Here is a 21161-nt window from a genome sequence, read left to right on the forward strand (position 1 = left end):
TATACCATTTCTTTTATCTGATTCGGATAGATGGTAGTCTGCAACACCCAAGTAACAGCACATTTCCTTGATCCGGATTCTATGTTGCCTGATTGAATTCTTTATATTAGGTTATTAAGTATGGAATGTCCAGTTTCCTTAAGTACTAAGTTTGACAGTTGATACCTCTGACATTTCATTTTGACACTTCTTGTTTATTTGTTTATTTTTAATTGTGAAGATACATCCTCATACTTTCAAACACACGTTTTGGCTTGTGATTATCTTTCAGATTTGTTTTTAGAACAATTTTTGTGAAGGCATGAATGAGTCAAAAATTCGTGTTATTTTTGAATATGAGTTCCATCGTGGAACCAATGCAGTACAGACAGCTCGAAATATAACAAAGTGCTTGGGAAGGATGTGGCTAATGAACACATAGTATGTTGATGGTTTGAGAAGTTCCATTCTGGTGATTTTAATCTTGAAAATGGGCCATGTGGGTGACCTGAGACCAAGGTGGATAATGATGAGCTGAAAGCTGTATTGGAAGCGAATCCATCTCAGCCTACGTGTGAATTAGCAGCAAGGTTTGACGTTACTATTCCAACAAGATTGTACCATTTGAAACAAATCAGCAAGGTAAAGAAGCTGGATAGATGGGAACCACATGAATTAAACCAGCGTCAGAAGAGAAATCATCTCGAAGCTTGCTTTTCTTTGCTGTCACAACACAAAGACCATTTCTACACCATATTATTATGTGTGATGAAAAATGGATTCTTTTGACACTTGACAAGTGTTCAACACGATGGTTGGATAATGATGAAGTGCTAAAACACAGTCCAAAATAGAATATTCATCAAAAAAAGCTAATGGTGTCTGTTTGGTCGTCCAGCGCTGGTATTATCCACTATAGCTTCATAAAACCTGGTCAATCCATTATAGTGGATGTCTGCTGAACCAATTGGACAAAATGATGAGGATATTTGCGTTCAGGCAGTCAAGATTGTTCCATAGAGACTGGCCAATCCTCTTGCAAGACCACATGTCATAAAAAACAATGCTGCTCAAACTATAGAAGCTGGACTTGGAAACTCTCTGTCATACACTGTATTCACCAACTGACTACCACCAACTGACTTCCACCAACTGAGCCACCACTTCTTCCAGGCTTTGGACCACTTCTTGCAAGGAAAAATATCTAATTCTCAACAAGCTATGGAAAACGCTTTTCGTGATTTCATCGCCACTCGCTCACCGGGCTTCTTCGCTGCTGGCATAAGCAAGCTACTGTTAAGATGGCAAAACTGTGTCAATAGTTTAGGCACATACTTTGGTTAATTGTACTGTTTTTTGTTTGAGATATAATAAACTGCACTTCTGATTCAAAATCAGACATTTCATATTTAGTGACCTAATAGGTTCTCTGGGTGGACCACGCTTTCTTTAGATACTTTGTTATATCCAATTCTGCTTTCTTCTTAAGCTAATCACAAGTTGCATTAAATTTTATATTTGTTTTCACATACAGGATATTGGGAAATTTAGAATACTATGTATTAATAGATATTTTGGTTCAGTCATTCTTTCAACATATATTTATTGAGCATCTACTTTGTCAGACACTGGGCCTAGATACTGTAAGAAAGAAGATAAATAAGTCAACATCTTTGACTGCCAAGGACAGTATTGTTTCTTAAAGTATAACCCCAAGGACTATTTGCTTTAGAATCACCTGAAGTGCTTATCAAAATTGCACATTTCTTAGAATTATCCCAAATCTGTTGAATCCCTAGAGGAAAGGGCTAAATATCTTTAATTTTAAAAGCTTCTAGAGAAACTTCGTTTTTTCTCCCATATTCTTTTTTTTTTTTTTTTTTTTTTTTTTGTTGAGACAGAGTCTCACTTTGTTGCCCAGGCTAGAGTGAGTGCCGTGGCGTCAGCTTAGCTCACAGCAACCTCAAACTCCTGGGCTTAAGCGATCCTACTGCCTCAGCCTCCCGAGTAGCTGGGACTACAGGCCTGCGCCACTATGCCCGGCTAATTTTTTCTATATAGATTTTTAGGTGTCCATATAATGTCTTTCTATTTTTTTAGTAGAGACGGGGTCTCGCTCAGGCTGGTCTCGAACTCCTGACCTTGAGCAATCCACCCGCCTCGGCCTCCCAGAGTGCTAGGATTACAGGCGTGAGCCACCGCGCCCGGCCTCCCATATTCTTAAGGTGATTCTTATACCCACTAAAGCTTGGGAACTGCTTATGTACAGTCTGGTAGATTAGAAAAGAAATTCATATAACTTATAAAAAAAATGATATGTGATGTTGATTTTGCCATAATTAATTTGCATTGTCCTTTTCTGGCAGTAGTTAGATAACAGAATCAATAGTTTCTTGAGGCCACTTAGTGTTTATGAATAAAATATGGAATACAATATTTTTCTGTTTGCTCTGGCAAAAATTTTGTGTAGTATATATGGTGGGGTTGTTGTTCTTATTGCTACTCTCTCAATACATGATATTGAGGTGGTTTGTTGTGATTTTTCTTTCTTTTTTTTTGAGGTAGTATAATTTTTAACAAATACTTGTTCACTAAAAAAAGTTTAAAGCAAAAAATTTCACTTGTTTGAGTATTATAAATGTTATCAAACTGCATGTTGATTACAAATTTAGTAATAATTTTAGAAGTGTCATAAAGATAAGGCATAAATTTGGGGTTTTTTCCTTCTTTATTTATGTCATTTTAGCCATTAACAGACCAGACATCACAGACACGGAAATGGAAACTGTTATGGACACTATTGTTGACAGCCTCTTCTGCTTTTTTGTTACACTAGGTAAGTTTTCAAATCTTTCTGGTTATTTCTTCAAAGTAAATTAATTATTTAACAACTCTTTTTAGTGTATTACACTCTAATGTAATCCTTTTTCACCTATCTTGATCTCTAGAGGCTCTCCAGAGTTGTAGTAAAATATGCATTCAACAGTATGTAAAAACATAACTCTTCTAAAAACTTAATGTAGTTATTCCTCTTGAGTTAGCATTTAGCAGATCTATTGAGTTGTCTTTTTAGATGTCTTTGGTAATTGTAACTTTCTAATATATTATTTGAATGGTTTGGTGGTGACTTCACTTATGTTCCCACTAATTTTCTTTAATATTTCATTATGAAAAATCAAATACTTCTAAGTAAAGAAATATATGCTTGGTAATTATTAATTCTAAATCCCAAAGACTACAGAAAACACTAAATTTACATGTGATATTGATGCTAATCTACCTATTCTCTCAAAATTTAAAACTTTTTTTTTTTTTTTTGTGAGACAGAGTCTCGCCCTCTTGCCCAGGCTAGAGAAACATTTCTTTAGGGTCATTTAAAATTACTTATAGCTACATTGTGTTTAGTATCTAATACATGGCTTTATGCTTTACGGTTATTAATAGATCAGTTTAGAAACCTAATTGCAATTTTAATTTTGTGGACATTTAAAACCTTTTAGTTAAAATGATCCTCACAGAAGATTAATAAGATCTGTCTCCATTTCACAAATGAAAAAATTAAGAGATATCATGCCTAGGTTAGGATTTAGACAAATGTCTGAGGAGAATTTATATGCAAATTTAAGGGCTCCCTCCTTTTAGGGATTTCTTCCTTTTATTTCCAGCCCTAACTCTAATGCTTGATTCCTCACCTCAGTAAGTCTCCTATTTTCTGCTCGAGCTCTTTCTCCTGTGTGCCATGCAAAGTGCAAACTACTCTCGGGAGAGAAGTTGGTTTAAAATATTATCTCTCCTTAATATGGTTCCCATCTTTTAAGAGTTTTATCCTCCTCCAATTTCTGCCTGCTTTGAACTGTTCTCACTGCCTTCAAATGGGCGGTAGTTTTATTTCAAAGAAAGCACACCTATGCAATTTTTAGTCATTAAACAGGCATTATCTTTCTATTTTGTCATTGCACATAGTCTTCATAATTTTGCCAAATGCTAGGGTTATTTTGGACATTAAGGTTATTTTTTATTGGTGATAGCTATATTTTCAAAGTAAAGGCAGATTGAAAAAGGGACAAAGACCACTGAAGCATTAGAGCCACCTTTACTATGTATAGAGTAGCGGAAGGTGATTTTTTTCCAAAGGAGAAATTGAAATTACTGCCACTCTGACATAGAAGGATGCCAACACTAAATTGTTAAATGGAAAAATGATTTCAGAACAGTGGGTATAAATACCCTATTTTTATTTTTTATATATACAGACACTTACTAGACTTTATGTAGAAAACAACTTGAAAGCATCCATTCCTAATTCTTAATGGGGATTATTTTGGGGAGCTGGAATCAAGAGGGTTAACTTTATACATTTCTAATATTATTTCACTTTTTATAACAAGCATATATAACTTGCCATCAGAAGAAACACAGTTTTGAAAAGTTTGCTAATATTCCATATTTTACTTTTGCGGTTGACTTAGTATGCTTTCTATAGAATCTGAAATGCAGGCTAGGTGCGATGACTCATGCATGTAATCCTAGCACTTTGGGAGGCTGAGGCAGGAGGATAGCTTGAGCACAGGAGTTCAAAACCAGCTTGAGCAAAATATCGAGACCTCGTCTCTACAAGATATTTTTTTTAAAAATTAGCTGGGTGTGGGGTCAATGCCTGTAGTTCCAGCTACTAGGGAGGCTGAGGCTGGAGAATCACTTGAGCCCAGGAGTTTGAGGTTACAGTTATGATTGTGCCACTGCACTCTAGCCCAGGCAACAAGGCAAAACCCTGTCTCAAAAAATAAATAAAACAAAATGTGACAATTTCAGCATATAAAGATTACAGTGTTCTCAGTTTGTTTTATGAGATTTTCAGTGCAATTGGATTTTTTCTATTATTGTTTCAGCCTTTTATAAAACTTACTGGAGTAGTAAGGAAGAAAGAAATTAAGAGGTCCAATAAATTGGTTTGATAATGAACTGGGGCTAACTTTAGGAATATTTCACATTATGTGAAGAATGTATTTTCTATTATCTTTTAAATTAGTATTTTTTAAAAAGACTCTAATGCTTTACTGTTAATTTGTAAAACAAAAAACAGTAATCCCAAACTGCTAAATTAGCTAAGTTCTTTTCATTCTTTTAAGTCAAATTAAAGTGAGTCCTATGAGTAGAGAGTAAGCTTATTCTTTGAAACAACCTATAGGGAGTCAAAATGCTGATTTAGTCAATCCATTGAAAAAATTTGATCACACTGATTGATCAGCTCTATATAACAATAGTTCTCTTCTGACTTCCCAATATTTTCTTTATTAAAGGAAAGATTCATTTCTGAAACCTTGCTTTTACTCTTGAGATTATACATCCTTTTATATGCATAGTCTGAAATTGTATGCCTCTATTGTATCTGGGTTTTCTTGATGTTAATATATTTTATAAGTATCTATTTTAGTTAAGGGTCAAGATCATTGCTAACATTTATTGTTAAAATAGGTGCTGTTCCTATAATCAGATGTTCAAGAGGAACAGCAGCAGAAATGGTAGCAGTGGTGAGTTCACGCAAATATCACTTGGAGACAAATAACATTATGTGAATTTTTTTCCTATAAGTACTTCAGATGTTTTTGTTAATATTAAATATATGATTGCTTGGTTATCTATTGAGTATCAATGGCAAAAATTTTTATTTTATTACATTGGGATTCCATCAAAGATAAAAAGTAATCATTGTGTATTTCTATGTGATGGGATAAAATTATTTACTCTATGTATTATTCCAGTCCTATTTTGGTTTTTACTAAAATGTATATTTCTCATTTATCCTTGTCTTCAAGTAGTATTTTACACTTATTTGATCACCCAGGTCATTTAACTTCATTTCGCAAACATTTATTACCAATCATAACCATTTTTAAAATGGTGAAGTGCATTTTGCTGTCCCACTACATTGAAATAAAATATTCAATGTAAATTGAGCATTCACAAATTTGCTTTAAAGATTAAAAAATAAATAAGGGATTAGAGAAATTACAGAATTACTGAAAAGTACAGAGAGTAAGTGGTGTGAAAAGGCAGGAAGATATGTTAACATTTTGGAGGTTTATTAGCCCAAATGAATCACTGACTGATGGAGTGCTGCATTCTTTCACATACTCTGTTTCTATTCTGGGGTGTCTTACACCCACCGCTACTCTCTTCCCTCCCACTCACCCAAGTGAGTTCTCCACATAGACACCTTTTTGATACAACAGTCATGCTTGGGGAGAGAGGGTGGGTCATTACTGCAAAGTATTTCCTGTACCTAAAGTAAAATTAGTCAATGAAAAGTGCTTCTTGAAACCAGGTACAATAGAAAAGGCACTGGTCTTTTTCAAGTCAGTGATATTGGATATCATTATAAAACTTGGACTTGAAAAATAGATTTTAGAATTGCTATTTTGTAAGGAAATTCCAGGTTGGTTATGAAACTAAGAACACATTATGTATTGCCCTACGTAAAGTTATATGAAACTGTTCTTTAAGAGTTAATCTAAAATTTTGTTTTTCAGAAACTAGATAAGAAACTTCGGGAAAATCTAAGAGATGCACGAAACAGCCTTTTTACAGGTGATACACTTGGAGCTGGCCAATTCAGGTACTAATGTTAGTTAATATACTTGTAGGACTTGAAAATAAAACATTTGTAGAGTTTTGAGGTTTTTTTTTTTGGTTTTGTTTTTTTTTTTTACTATTTTTCTTGTCTGATAGAATACCCTTACCCTTATCCTTGTAATTGGAATTTGTTTCTTTTTAATGAGGTAATCATAATCATGGTTTTGATTCAAATTGTTCTTGAAATACAAATGGAGTATTTTATTATTCAGTTTACATTGTTTTTATAGAAATTTCTGTGGCATTTTATTATCTGTAGGAGAAATTTTTCTGTTTATAAGGCCTTGGAGGTCAGAAGCCATTTCCCCTGAATTATCATTAAACCTCTTGGTAATTTTTAAAAAGTTAAAAACTTGTGATACTTATTTCTGTTTCTGTTGATACTTTTATTATCTAATTTTCATTTTTACACTTTACATTGAAATACTAATAGTCTAAACTTTCAAAGCATCGTGTCATTTTGAACATTTCTAGCATGAGTAGGTAAGACCTTCTGGCTTCTCAATTATTATTGAATAGAAATACTAAAAAACCCTATACAATGTAGTACATTTAACTTTTGACTATTAACCATAATGGAAGGGAGAAGCAAAGAAACCCACTCAAATGGCTGAGAATTATTTAAAGAGGAGGAAACTATATTTTATAAAATTAATTCTTATCCCCTGTTTAGGTGAATTAATAAAGCCTGTGAAAATAAATTGATGCCCAGAAAATAACTGCCCTCTAGGAATAATAATTTCATGATAATCATCTGTAGACTTCATTTCAAGTCAATTTTAATGTCTCTGTAGCCTTATGTATTACTATAATTTGGAGTTCACATTAACATTGTGTTTCACTTGTTTGGTTAACTGTCTCAGCTCCCAGATTATTTTATACTGTTATGTGATTCCATTGTTGATCTTAAATAGTCTTAAATACGTTTCTCATTAAGTAGAGCAGAAACATCAAATTCTCACCCAATTTATTTTTTAACATAAGCAACAACTGTTATACCTTCCTTAATAGTTCCCTTTTTATAGTGCTTTTGTGTAGGCCTTAGAAATCAATATAAAGGCACTATTTTATTTGGATGATTTTTTAAAATTTATTCACATTATCACAATATAGTTATTTCTTAATTTGTTGGATGCATTTCTAAATTATTTTAATTAGGGGTCTGCAACTTTGTTGGACTACTGTTAAATACATTTGAATTCAGCTATAGGCTGGTGATTCTCATAGGGGCAGTTTTTGTTCCCCATAGACATTTGGTAATGTCTGAAGACATGTTTGGTTGTCATTACTGGGTAGATACTAGTGGAATCTAGTGGGGTATGTTGTAGGATGCTGCTAAACATTCTATAATACACAACATAACCTCCATAACAAGGAATTATCGAGCCCCAAATGTCAGTAGTGCTAAAGTTAGGCAACCCTGTAATAGGCCATCCTTCTTTATCTTCCATCTAGCTCTGATATAATAAATGATAGTAGATTGTGAGGGTGCCACTCTGACTTTTTATCCCAGAGTCAGTGCAGTTAGGAAAGTCCACTTTTCTATACTCAGAAGGGTAAATAAGTTACTAAAATAATCAGAGGTTTCTCTTGCAGGAGGAAATATATATAGTTCATATTATCAGATGGCAATGCCTTTTTAAAAGTGGTGTGTACTCCTGATACAGTAGTACCTCTGAAGCAAATCTCTAAAACTTATGTAGACACATGGTAACCAAATTACTTCGTGCCTCTATTCACTTTAAATGTAGTCTGTATCACATCTAAATTGTAATAATGGAGTTAAACAGTACAGGAAGTGTCATATGCCTTGTCTGTTAAAGAAATAATAATATAAATAGGTACCATTATAGCATGATGTTTTCGTTTTGTATATTATAATGGGATAGAGTTTTTTGAGGCTCTTCTCTAGATTCTGCTTTTTTGAATTTGTGTTTATAGAAAAAAAATGTGATTTCTAATTTATGAAACTGTCAAGCATTTGTGTAAATTTATAAGCTATTCACTTTGTTTTCCCTAAAGCTGACAATAACTATTTTTGCTTTTTCTTCAAAAATGTGAAATATATATCTGAGTAGAAGCAGCTTATTATTTCATTAACTATAAAAATTATTCTGTACAAGTATTTGTGTAGATTTCTTCCTATAAGAAAGTTCCCTAAGTGAGACTTATAATCTAGCATTATACACAGGCTCTAAGTAGTCCAAAGCATTACTGTACTTTACTGACCATATTAAATATTTTTTAAAAAGCAATGTATTATGAAGTGTCAGTATTAGCATACTGTTATTCATATCAAAATGGCATATGCTAAAGTATTAGCAAATTAGAAAATGTTAGATGTATCGAGAGTTATGTAATGTTTTTTAATGTATTTACAGCTTCCAAAGGCCTCTATTAGTCCTTGTTGACAGAAACATAGATTTGGCAACTCCTTTACATCATACTTGGACATATCAAGCATTGGTGCACGATGTACTGGTAAGAGGCTAAATAATTTAAAATTAACATCATGGCTACAGAAGCAAACATGAGGAGGATGGAGCTGAAAAATACAAACAGAAAGTGATAGGATTTGGTATCTTGGGATGTAGATGCTGGAGAATAGTGAAACATTGAAGTTTAAAGTTCCAAATTTATGATCTTTAAATTGTAGGACAAATTAGTGGTATTGTTGGCCATGATAGAAAAGAAAACAATTGAGGAAAATGAGCAACAATTTTTTTTCCAACTAAATAAATAAATGTGTTCTTCCTGGGAGAAAGCTGTAATTTCTCCCTTTTCTCTGGAAATCAATTAGACCTCATTTTATTGTTAAAAAAAAAAATAGTATTTTTTTATGTTATACCATGTTTTCTGAAGTAATTCCACATATCTGATTTTATGCTTAAAACAAAAGTTTGTATTTATCCATGCATATATTCAGCTACTAAATACCATGTTTAGCATATACACAGATAAATAAAACACAATCCCAGCCTTTAAAGACAAAAAGAAAATGTGTACACAAATAATTTCTTTTTTATTTCTTTTTCTTTTTTTTTTTTTTTAGCTTGTATCAGAACTTCATTCCCTTTTATTGTAGGATAGTAACCATTATGATGGATATACTACCTTTTACTTATTCATCAGCTGGTGGACAATTGGGCTTTTTCTATCTTTGGACTATTATTAATAATAGCCATGAACATTTGTGTACAGATTTTTGTGGGCACATTGTCTCTTTTCTTGGGTAGATACCTAGAAATGGAATTGATGGGTCCTATGTCATTCTGTGTTTAACATTTTGAAGAACTGCCCGACTGCTTTCCAGAGCAACACACCATTTCACAATCCCATCAGCAGTGAACTGGGTTCCACTTTCTCCTTTTCAACATTTTGTAGTTGCTTTTCAAATAATTTCTCTACATGACATTATATAATAAGTCCAGAATAGTGTCTATTTGGTAGATAGAAAAATTGAGACACAGAAATTAAAGAATTTGAACCCAAATCATTGGCTTTATTAAGACAAACACTCTAGTTTACTAACTCCTAGCCCGGGCCTCTAGAGATTTTAGTATATAACAGCGTAATTATTGCAAAGATTGCCTGAAATGTTGTATAAAAAGGAAATGAAAGACATTCAATAGACAATTTGGTTTAATAGTTTATTTCTTTAAAACCTGGATATTACCTCTAAAGTGCTTATTTAAATAAATCAGATTTAGGATTACTGATGGAAATTGGCAATTCTACATATTTCTCCATCCTAGGGTCCTATGCCATGACTCTAGGATGAGTATCAGAGAAATAGCAGTGAACTCCAATTCAGTAGAGGAGGCAAGAAGAATCAGAGGGAACACTGAATTAAACCCTGAGTAATAGAACATGGAAGCTGGTTTTAGGGGGTCAAGTAAAAAGCTGGAGAAGAGGAATTCAGTTCAAACAGTATTTAGGTATCTACTCTTTAAGAGACATTCTAGACCCTGGTGTCAGCAATAAAAAGACAAAAGCCCTCTTGTCTTCCTGGAGCTTATATTCTATTAGGGGAGATGGCAATAAATGAAATAAACAGAACTTGTAACATTTCAGAAGGTAGAAAGTACTCTGGAGGAGAATAAAGTAGGTAATAGTGAACAGTATTGAAATTTTAAAATAGGGAAGACCTCACTGATAAAGTGACATTTGAGGAAAGATCTAAAGGAGGTAAAGTAGTGAATTATGTAACCATATGGGAAAAGATCATTCTGGGCGGAAGAATGTCGGATATGTTTGAAAGATGGCAAGGCAGCCAGGTGGCCACAATGAGGGGAGGCAGGGGGAGAGAGGCGGCAGGAGCTAAGGCTAAATAAGACGTGGGAAGGAATATAGTATAGGACATTATGGGCCACTGTAAGGACATTGACTTTTAATTTGAGAGAAATGGGGAGCAACATGCAGGTCTGGTATATATTTTAAGACTATCACTCTAGCTGCTGTGTTGAAAATGGACTCCTTGGGGGCATAGGAACAGCAAGGAGATCAGTTAGGAGGCTGTTGCAGTTGTCTTAGCAAGCATAAAGCCAAGAAACAAGATGAGATCACCAAGGGAATGAGTATAGATAGAAAAGAGAAGAGGTCCAAGAACTAATCAAGGCCAATACTGGTCCTTAATGTTTTTACTGTTCCAGAATGAAATGTGAATAGTAAGGACTATGAAATGATTTTTTATACTGGACTTCATACGAATTTTTATTTCCTACTCTTTGAAATTAAAATACCATGTTAAAAATAAAAGATGGTAAAAGTTGATGGTAGGGCTGTTTTTGTTTTTTGTTTTAATCTTCACATTAAAAGTTGGCAGTCGTTGAAGAGGTTGGCTATAATTAACAGCACAACTTACAATGACCTAATGCTGTTCTTTAATTTTAATGTAGTTTCTAGATGTGAACAAACTATAATTGAGATGTCATAAATTGTAATCATGCCATGTTTTGATTGTTAAAACTGTTACTTTTGAAGTTTCTTCAGAGCTTTTAAAATTCTTAATAATTATACCCTTTGCCTCCACAAGATGGAGAAAACGTTCTAGATAGGAAATGTTAACTTAAAATTGCAATTTGTTTTTTATATTAAATGTCTTTGCCTGAAAATCTGTACCATTGATGATTATTTATATATTAGACCTTGGAAACAACTATGAAAATTCACACAGCTTCCTCCTGTGTCAGAAAGAGGATTTTGTCATTTAAAATGGGAAATATGCTCTTCTGGTGAAAAACTTTGCAGTGCCCTTTTCCTTTTGTCAGTATGTAAGAAGCAAAATTAGTCATTAGAACACCATGATCCAGTGGGTGGGGTGGGGGCCAAAAAAAAAAAAAAAAGAACACCATGATCCCTTATTTTTATATCTTGTGAGAGGAGGAGATTTGATTGTTCAGCTGCAAAGTGCGGTTGCCTCAGTCAAAAAGATAGACATTATTTCATCTCAGAACCTTGGCCTTTGTTTTTTCAAATCTTAGGTTCCCTTTTTGTATCTTTGCCCTCTGCTACTGACGCTTATTATTTAAAACATTAAATCAGAATTTATACTAATATACATAGGGACTTTAATAAGATTTACTTTTTTGTCACTCAAGAATAAAAAGTGAAATTCTGTATCCCCCATAATAATAAGATGAAATAAATAAATAAATAAATAAAACAAATAAATAGACATTTTAAAAAGATTTTCAGAGAAGCATTTTTAGAAGCACCTATTTTCTTAAGGATATGTGATTGTAATATAACAGATGCCTAAGTATAGTTCATGGGTTGAAGCTTTGGGCCCAAGGTTGATGTTCTATTGATCCTCTAATTTTTATTAACACAAAACCTTTTGGGCAGCACTATGTTAGCCTGGTTTCAGACATTTGCCTAAAAGTCAAAAGTATAATGTAAACTTTTAGTCATTTAATCCAACTATACATATCTTACTGTACTTGATAGGGAGTTTCTACTGAAGGCATATAGGCTATGTAAAAGCCCAGTAGATATCCTTGTTCTCATTCATATTTTTAAGATGGTATTGTTTCAGTATATCTCTGTATTTGTTGCTATGTCTAAACTTGAACTAAATTTTTTTTTTTTTTTTTTTTTTTTGAGACAGAATCTCACTCTGTTGCCCAGGCTAGAGTGAGTGCCGTGGCATCAGCCTAGCTCACAGCAACCTCAGACTCCTGAGCTCAAGCGATCCTACTGTCTCAGCCTCCCGAGTAGCTGGGACTACAGGCATGCGCCACTATGCCCGGCTAATTTTTTCTATATAGATTTTTAGTTGTCCATATAATGTCTTTCTATTTTTAGTAGAGACGGGGTCTCACTCTTGCTCAGGCTGGTCTCGAACTCCTGACCTCGAGCGATCCACCCACCTCGGCCTCCCAGAGTGCTAGGATTACAGGCGTGAGCCACCGCGCCTGGCCTGAACTAAATTTTTAAAGGAAGAAAGAATATGTACTGTTCACTATTAATTTATCTAACTTTAAGTGATACTATTTTTTTCCTTATATCCTAATTGCTTAGTACATAAGATTTTATAACATTTATCTGTATTTATGATGGAGCACTTTATGAGTATTTTCATCTTCCATCAAATGATTCTTATAAATATTTTAAATTAGGTTATTCTTTCATTTTTCGTCCTCTTTATATTCATTTACTTTTTCTCCCTTCTTGTCATCATTGGCCAAAGTTCAATGGTTGTAAATCAGTGCTATCTAATAGAAATAAAACACAAGTTACCAATATAATTTTAGATTTTCTGGTAGCCGCATTAAAAAGGTAAAAGGGAACAGGTGAAATGTATTTTAATAATATATTTTATGTAATCCAGTATATCCAAAATATTAGCAATTCAACAGGTAATCAATTTAAAACATCAGATTTTTAAACTTTCTTTTTATATACTAAGTCTTATAGATTCTGTATTTTATATTTACATCTCAATTCAAACTAACCATATTCCTAGCGCTCAGTAGTCACATGTGACTAGTGACAACTATATTCAATGGTGCAATTCTAAATCATAAGGCCCAAATTCTTTACTACATAACAATTAAATAAATTGCTTAAGAGTCAAAATTATCACATGAAAACTGGTAGAAAATGTTTGCATATTGCCAGCAGCGTATATGGGGGATTGGGGAGTTCTCGGCTCATGATTCCTAGGGTTATGAGGAACTCTGCTTTAATAAGCGGCAACAAGCTTCCCAAAGATAATTGCTGACACTGTGTAGAACACCTTGGCCTCTGATTTAGGATAGGTTAGGTTGTGCTGCTCAGTCTAAACCAACTCTCAAACCTCAGTGGCTTAAAATAATAAAGATTTATTTCTTGGTCACAGTATTTCTTGTTAGTTGTCCAATCTGGATGGACAAGGGGGAGCTCTGTTTATCATAGTCACTCACAAATTCAGGGTGATGAAGCCCATCTCAACACATACTTTCATAATCACTATGGCAAGGGAAAAATATTTGTAGGTTGTACTTTATTCTGTTTTATTGTTATGTATAAAATTTTTTAAATTTTTAGTAGGGTATATTTCAAATAAAACAAATTCAGAGAATACTATAATGAACCTCCATGTACATCGTTCCACTTCCCTGGCATGATATGATTTTATATATAAATACTTCAGCATGTATCTATTAAAAAAGTTATAATTTTATTATCATACCCAACAAAATTAATGATAATTCCTAGGTAATATCTAATACCAGCTCTGTATTTATTGTTTCCTAATTGTTTCAAGAATGCTTCTTTACAGTTGGTTTGTTCAATCGGGGATCCAAACAAGATCTATATATTGCATTGATTGATGTCTCTCTTAAGTCTCTCAGTTTACATTTGCCCCCTCCCCACAGTTTTTTTATTGCAATTTTTTTGTTTGAAGGAATTAAGTCATTTTTCTATAGAATTTCCAACATTTCTGCATTTGGCTGATTGTATTCTATTGGTACAATTTGACATGTTTCTCTGTCCTTGGTATTTCCTGTAAACTGACAGATCTAGAAACTTGATTAGATTTGGTTCACTTCTTTATCAAGACTACTTTAATGGCAGTGTTCTGTAGTTTCTATTTTATTACATCAGGAAGTACATATGTCTGTTTGTCACAGTGTTAGTGAGTGATAAGATTGATCAGTGGGTTTAGATATTGTCAGCATAATCTATCCATTACACAGTTCTCCGTAAATCTTTTACCTAAAGGTTTTATTGTCATTGATGATTGTTTCCTCTTTGGTTTTTGTTTGTTGTTTTTAAGAGACAGGGTCTCCCTGTGTTGCCCACCTCAGCCTCCAGAGTGGTCCTCTTTGTTATTTTAATTGCTGATGCCAAGTGGTATTTTTCTAACACTATTATTCCTCCTGCTTATATGAAGAACCTTAACTACTTAGGACAAATACTTGATTCGCTTTCTTTGTCAATTTTCACAATGAGTTAGTAACCTAGCAATCTGCAGAGATGATCAATGAGTTTAGTCATGAATTTTTTTAAGTATCATTTTATGAACTAATGGGTTTTTATATTTGAGGTGTTTTCAAACTGTGCCATAGTTCATTTTGATGCTCAATTATCCCATCTTTGGTCTATTGTGATGGCCTCAGTGTCCTCTTGACATAACCCTATTAATCTTTGATACCTTCCCTGCTTCCTGGTATGAAAAATCTCCTAAACTCATCACATCTATTTTCTGCCTCAGACCTGGACTCAGCCATTTCTCCAAAAAGCCCTGCTTCCTTTGAGTGAGAAATAGTAGAGACCACAATATGGGCTACTACGGCTGTTCCACTGGGATATCTTTGCTTCCAGACATTTTCAGTGATGAGAAAGACATCTTACAGTGTTCCCCTTATCTAAGATTAAAGAACCCATTTGTTTAAAACAAGTTGTAGTAATGTCAAATTGTAAAATTACATCAATGACTATTGATTTTGCACATTATTAAAAAGCATCAGTGGAGGGCTGACTCTTCCTGTTTCATCCTAACAAATATGTTTTTATCCTTGTTTTACTTGAGTTTTACTTGACAAGACTATTTTCTGTGAACCCAAGATACCAGTTGACTGCTATATAAAGCAGAAAATATTTGGATTTAAATTGTAAGATGACTTAATACCACACATTATCATCATCATCATTATGAATGTTGTTTCTTCAGCCTTTCGGGACAGCAGTGTCATTATAAATACCAATTCTTATCATTTTAGCTAGAAGCCTATCTTATTTAACAGATATGTGTCTATTGTGGAGTGACAGATGGCAAATAAGGTTTAATGTGTAACTTGTGGTTCTCTGAAAGCTTCTGAACTCTCATTGATTTCCATAGTTATCAATGCTCTTTGAGAGTAGGAGATTGTTTAATAGTTGTATTTAATTGATTTCTCAGTAAAAAATAGCACTATAGTTTCTAGAAACTTATAAATCACACTGTTAGAGGCATAATCACCACTATTTCAAATGACAGTCTGAAACTGGTTCTGAAACATTCAGGCACAATAGAAATAAATTTAGACTCCCTTTAAGAGTCTAGTCTCTAAAATTTCCCCTCATGGAAGTTAGTTTTAGTAATGGACTTTGAAAAATTAATTTCCCATGTAATGCTTCAATTTCACATAAACAGTAAAACTGTTATTACAGGCATTGCCATTAGGTTGAAACCCTGATGTATTAGTCTATTGATTCATCTTATGAAGACAATGATACTTATTTCTGTCTTAGAATTCTTTTATTTAATATTTTAAAGGTCATATCTTGTTTTTTAATTGCTTTTGGCAAAAAGTGATGAAACTCATAGTTTTTTATTTAACTCTTAAAATGAATCTCAAACAAATCTGAAGGAAATAATTGTGATTTGCAGGGGAAATACTTGCCTACTCAAGAGAAAATACACACAAATCATCACACTTTTTTTTTTTTTTAATCATTTCTTCCCTCACTGTTGACATCCTTGTTCTTCAAACTGTGTAACTCTTAAGATGAGGATTTCCTCTCGAAGGCCACCCTCCTTTTTGAAGATTAGAATTCTCTTTAGGTTTGTGTGCAGGAGTGAGACAAAGGTACTCAATCTTCAAATGAATAACTGATGAAACATTTCTTTGCTATACGGCAGGGTAGAAGCTAAAGCCTTGGAAGATGTTGGGGGAGCTGATGAGTGGCTTCCTTTCCTCTTCCTCACATCTCACAGTTCTGTCCACTCCCATCATTATCAAGAAGAATTTATATATGTTCCCTAGTTTTAAATAGTTTTTTCTCTGTGTTTTATTTCTCTCTGGTTGATTAATATAATTGTACAAATTAAAGGATTTCCTTAATTTAAATGTCACCTCAATATGAAACTTTGTTGACATTTTATTTATGACCCTGAAGTACATCTGTTGAATCAACTAGCTGTTTAATGATTATTATAATGTTATTTAGAGTTACAGGAGTGGTAAATACTTGCCAAAATAAAAGTTACTTTTAATTTACATTGTTTTTCTTCACATGTGAATATAAATTTTATCTTTGCGTAAATAGATGTTGCCTATATTATCAACAGGTTATTTTATTAACATTAGCTCTCTATAGCTCTACTGATCTGCTTTAACTCATGAAAGGAAAACAAGACTGCTGAAGGCATCTCAACGTTTTTAGCACTTCCTTAAGAGATTTATTTATATCTGGTGATTTGGGGTACTATTATCCAGTCTTCTAAGTGAGGAAAATCTGACTATCAATGGAAACTGATTAGACTCTACCATCTTAAAACCAATTCTGTTGTTTTTTATTTGTGTTTAAATGTTCAATTACTTTAACATAATTGAGTACAGCACAGAATGTTCTAATTTCCCAGTTTTTAAGATTGAAATTACTTTTCCTTATTTGCCTTGCTATTATGCAAAAAAGAGAAATGCCCTTGCCACTATTATGTTATTTCTCAGAATTCTTAACATCTTTTAAGTATTCCATCAATACTTCAGTAATAATAGGCTCTCCTATTTTTAGAGCAGTAATTTTACTAACAAGTTACTTTTATTTTGAATGAGCTGTGTCATCACCATGGAAATAGTACTTCACTAGAAATTCTAGTTAATTTAGCTTAACTGTTTAAAGATGTTTCTCTTCAGCATCTCTTGTTTTGTTAGATAATTTTTTAAAGCTAGGCTTCTTCCCAGATATAACTGTTAATATCTATTTATTGTTTAAAATGTTTTTCCTCAATTGTACAATTTTTACTTTATTCCTATGTGGATGATTTGTTTTGCAAAGTGAGGTTTAAATATGGAGATGGGAAACTGAGAGGAATTAAATAAAGTCACTGATATTCTTGTCCTATGATAACATGAGGAGTCTATAGGAAAAACAATATTAATAGATTGAAATATAACGTAGTGTACTCTTTGTTATCCCAACCATTTATTGCAACTCCTCTAGTCTTTAAACCACCTATTTATACCACCCAGGGCTACTCATGTTCTACAATATGGGGAATTTCAAGTGATAGGATCTGATTCCAGTTATTCTATTCTGGCTACAATAGAATTAGCAAAATAATTAAAACCAGTGCCTCTGAAGTCAGACTGTCTTGGTTTTCATTTTGATTCTACCAGATATTTCTGTATAACTTTGGGCAATTATTTCTCTATTCCTCAGTTTTTCATCTTTTAAATGGAAATTTTATTACTACTTCTAAGAGTTATTGTAAGGATCAAATAAGTTAATATAAAGTGCTAAGAACAGTGCCTTGCAAATAAAAGATAGCTATTCTTTTTGTGATTTTTCTCTTTGATGAACATTACATGTAAGGAAGAAAAGACTGCCTCATTGCTTCTATAATTTATTTGACGGAAAATAGACACGCTACTCCTCTATGGCAATTAGACATCTATATATTTGACACTCTGTTTTTTATGTCAGAGAGAAAAATGGCAAGGAAATAAGCTATTTTAAAGGATTTGAGAAAGTTAGAGGGTACATTCTAATAATCTAAGTCAGTATTAACCTTGTTATATCTAGAGGTGATTAAATTATATTCAGTATATTTAATTTGCCAAGACCTAGAATAATCATTTAGAAATGTATATAGATACCTAGAACTAAGATAATTGCATCAAACTCATGCTTGATAATTTCTCCATATAATTTCTTGCTTACTTATTTGTTCACATGCCCACTTATAGATAGCCATGTTGTATCTCTAACTCACTATTCCTGAGTAGAGTTGTACCATCAAATATTGCTGTTATGTGAAGGAACCCATAGATCCAATGCATGAAGGGAGGGAAAGGATAAAAAAGATATTGACTTTTATTTTTGCCTAATTGTATATTTGCTTTTTGAGAAAGGGCAGAAGAATTAAGCCTTGTATGAGTAAAATTAGTCCTGGGCAGAAAAATTCAGTAACAGTGGCCTGACTAGCTCTTAGAATTTATGTGAAAGAGAGTACTATTATTGTAGCTTCTAATGTAATTTTTTAAAAATGCAATCCGTCATTCAAATAACACATGGAGAATCTTAAGATTCTCCAAGAGATTAAAAATTATACTTAAGATTTTGTTTGTTACTGGAAACAACCAAGCATCAAGAGGCCTGGTCAGATAAGTTGATACAGCCAAACTGTGTAGCCATGATAAAGATGAGATAGATGTACATATATGCAGCAGTCCCCAACCTTTTTGGTACCAGGGACCAGTTTCACGGAAGACAATTTTTCCATGGATGGGGGTAGGGTGGGGGGTGCAGCAGAGTTCTGCAACCTAGTCCCTAACAGCCCGCAGGCCAGGGGTTGGGGACCACAGCATATATGGATATGGAAAGAGTTCCAAATATATTACTTATTGAAAAAAGAAGGTACAAAATATATATAATGTAATCTCATCCCATTTTTAAAGTCAAATTTAAAGGATATGTATATGCATAAGTATTTTTCTAGAAGGATACACAAAAACCTTAACATAGTTTTTATATATTTTTTGAAATTTTAATGATATACATCTAATACTCATTAAAATACATAAGCAATTAAAAGTACATTTATATTTTGTCTTTGGAAATATTAGAAAGTGCAATAAGAATTTATGTTCATTAAACTCAGAAAACAGTTATTTAAAGCAAGATTACTTTTTCCTAGGATTTCCACTTAAACAGGGTTAATTTGGAAGAATCTTCTGGAGTGGAAAACTCTCCAGCAGGTGCTAGACCAAAGAGAAAAAACAAGAAGTCTTATGATTTAACTCCAGTTGATAGATTTTGGCAAAAACATAAAGGAAGGTAAGAAAGAAAAATATCAGTAAGTATTATAAAAGATTCATCCCTTAAAGAGAGATAATGATGTCATCTGACCTATGAATTTGAGAAAAAAATGAAAAAAGTCATGGTTTATTCACACAGTGAGTGGAAGCTATAATTAAATAATCCATAGATACGTATCTTTATGGTTCAATTTTTTCTTGATTCCTGGGTTGTTTTTTTTTCTTGTTTTGTACAATCACTTCCTTTTCAATAAGTTCATCCAGCATGATTTTGCAGATAGGCTTTCCAAATTTTGTTGCCATCTCCATTGGCTCTTTTTTTTTTTTTTTTTTTTTTTTGAGACAGAGTCTCACTCTGTTGCCCAGGCTAGAGTGAGTGCCATGGCGTCAGCCTAGCTCACAGCAACCTCAAACTCCTGAGCTCAAGCGATCCTCCTGTCTCAGCCTCCCAAGTAGCTGGGACTACAGGCATGTGCCACCATGCCCGGCTAATTTTTTCTACATATATTTTTAGCTGTCCATATAATTTCTTTCTATTTTTTAGTAGAGGTGGGGTCTCGCTCTTGCTCAGGCTGGTCTCAAACTCCTGAGCTCAAACGATCCGCCCACCTCGGCCTCCCAGAGTGCTAGGATTACAGGTGTGAGCCACCGCGCCTGGCCTCCATTGGCTCTATAAGACCATCTCTGCCTTTCATCAAAATGGGGTTTTGTGATGGGGAAACTTTGGGGTAGGATTTTTCCTTTTTGTTCCATGTTTGCCCTCATACAAACCCCATTTTAGATATCTGTGGAGAGAGTACCTAAGTCTGAAGCCCAGAGATTTATTCAAAGTACATTAGAAATAATGGGTGAAAAATTTTCATAATTTGCTTTGTAATTTATTGTAGGCAGATATACAGATTCCTTGTGTTGCTATGCCCCTTAAAGTTAAAGGTACTTTATGGGCTCAGTAACTGCTATAAAAGTTATCTAGTGATCAATGTGGCTACAGAAGTCATTCTAAACAAACAAAAAATCATTGCTCAGAGAAAAATAAGAATTCCATTCATCAGTAATTATGAAAACGTGGTTTTTTAGTGTTTCAAGTATATGAATGTGTGTGCGCGTATTTATATCTGTGTCCTTGATATAGCTGCTCTTTTTGGCCTCATTTTACTTTTATGTTTAAAGAGAAGATACAGACTTGGATCAATATGCTAGGGTTTTGGGTATGTTTTATCTTTTTTTTCTTTTAACTTTTTTCAAAGCTGGGAAATCGTATTCCCATAACAAATATTCAACTGTCTCTGGGGAAAAAAGTCACTATCTTTCTCTTTC

General features: G+C 33.4%; 1 protein-coding gene across 5 annotated transcripts in view; it reads left to right on the forward strand.

Moving 5' to 3' along the window:
• The window catches only part of SCFD1 (sec1 family domain containing 1), a 99492-nt gene that overhangs the window by 17697 nt on the left and 60634 nt on the right, over positions 1–21161 (forward strand). For all 5 annotated transcript variants that reach the window (XM_069463989.1, XM_069463997.1, XM_069463981.1 and 2 more), the window contains 5 exons: positions 2726–2815; positions 5455–5510; positions 6510–6595; positions 8994–9093; positions 19724–19863. In XM_069463989.1, coding sequence (XP_069320090.1) covers positions 2758–2815; positions 5455–5510; positions 6510–6595; positions 8994–9093; positions 19724–19863 — 440 coding nt within the window. In that variant the 5' untranslated portion in view covers positions 2726–2757. The remainder of the gene's footprint in view (positions 1–2725; positions 2816–5454; positions 5511–6509; positions 6596–8993; positions 9094–19723; positions 19864–21161) is intronic.

The sequence above is a fragment of the Eulemur rufifrons genome, chromosome 2 (assembly GCF_041146395.1).
Source record: "Eulemur rufifrons isolate Redbay chromosome 2, OSU_ERuf_1, whole genome shotgun sequence".
Taxonomy (NCBI): Eukaryota; Metazoa; Chordata; class Mammalia; order Primates; family Lemuridae; genus Eulemur; species Eulemur rufifrons.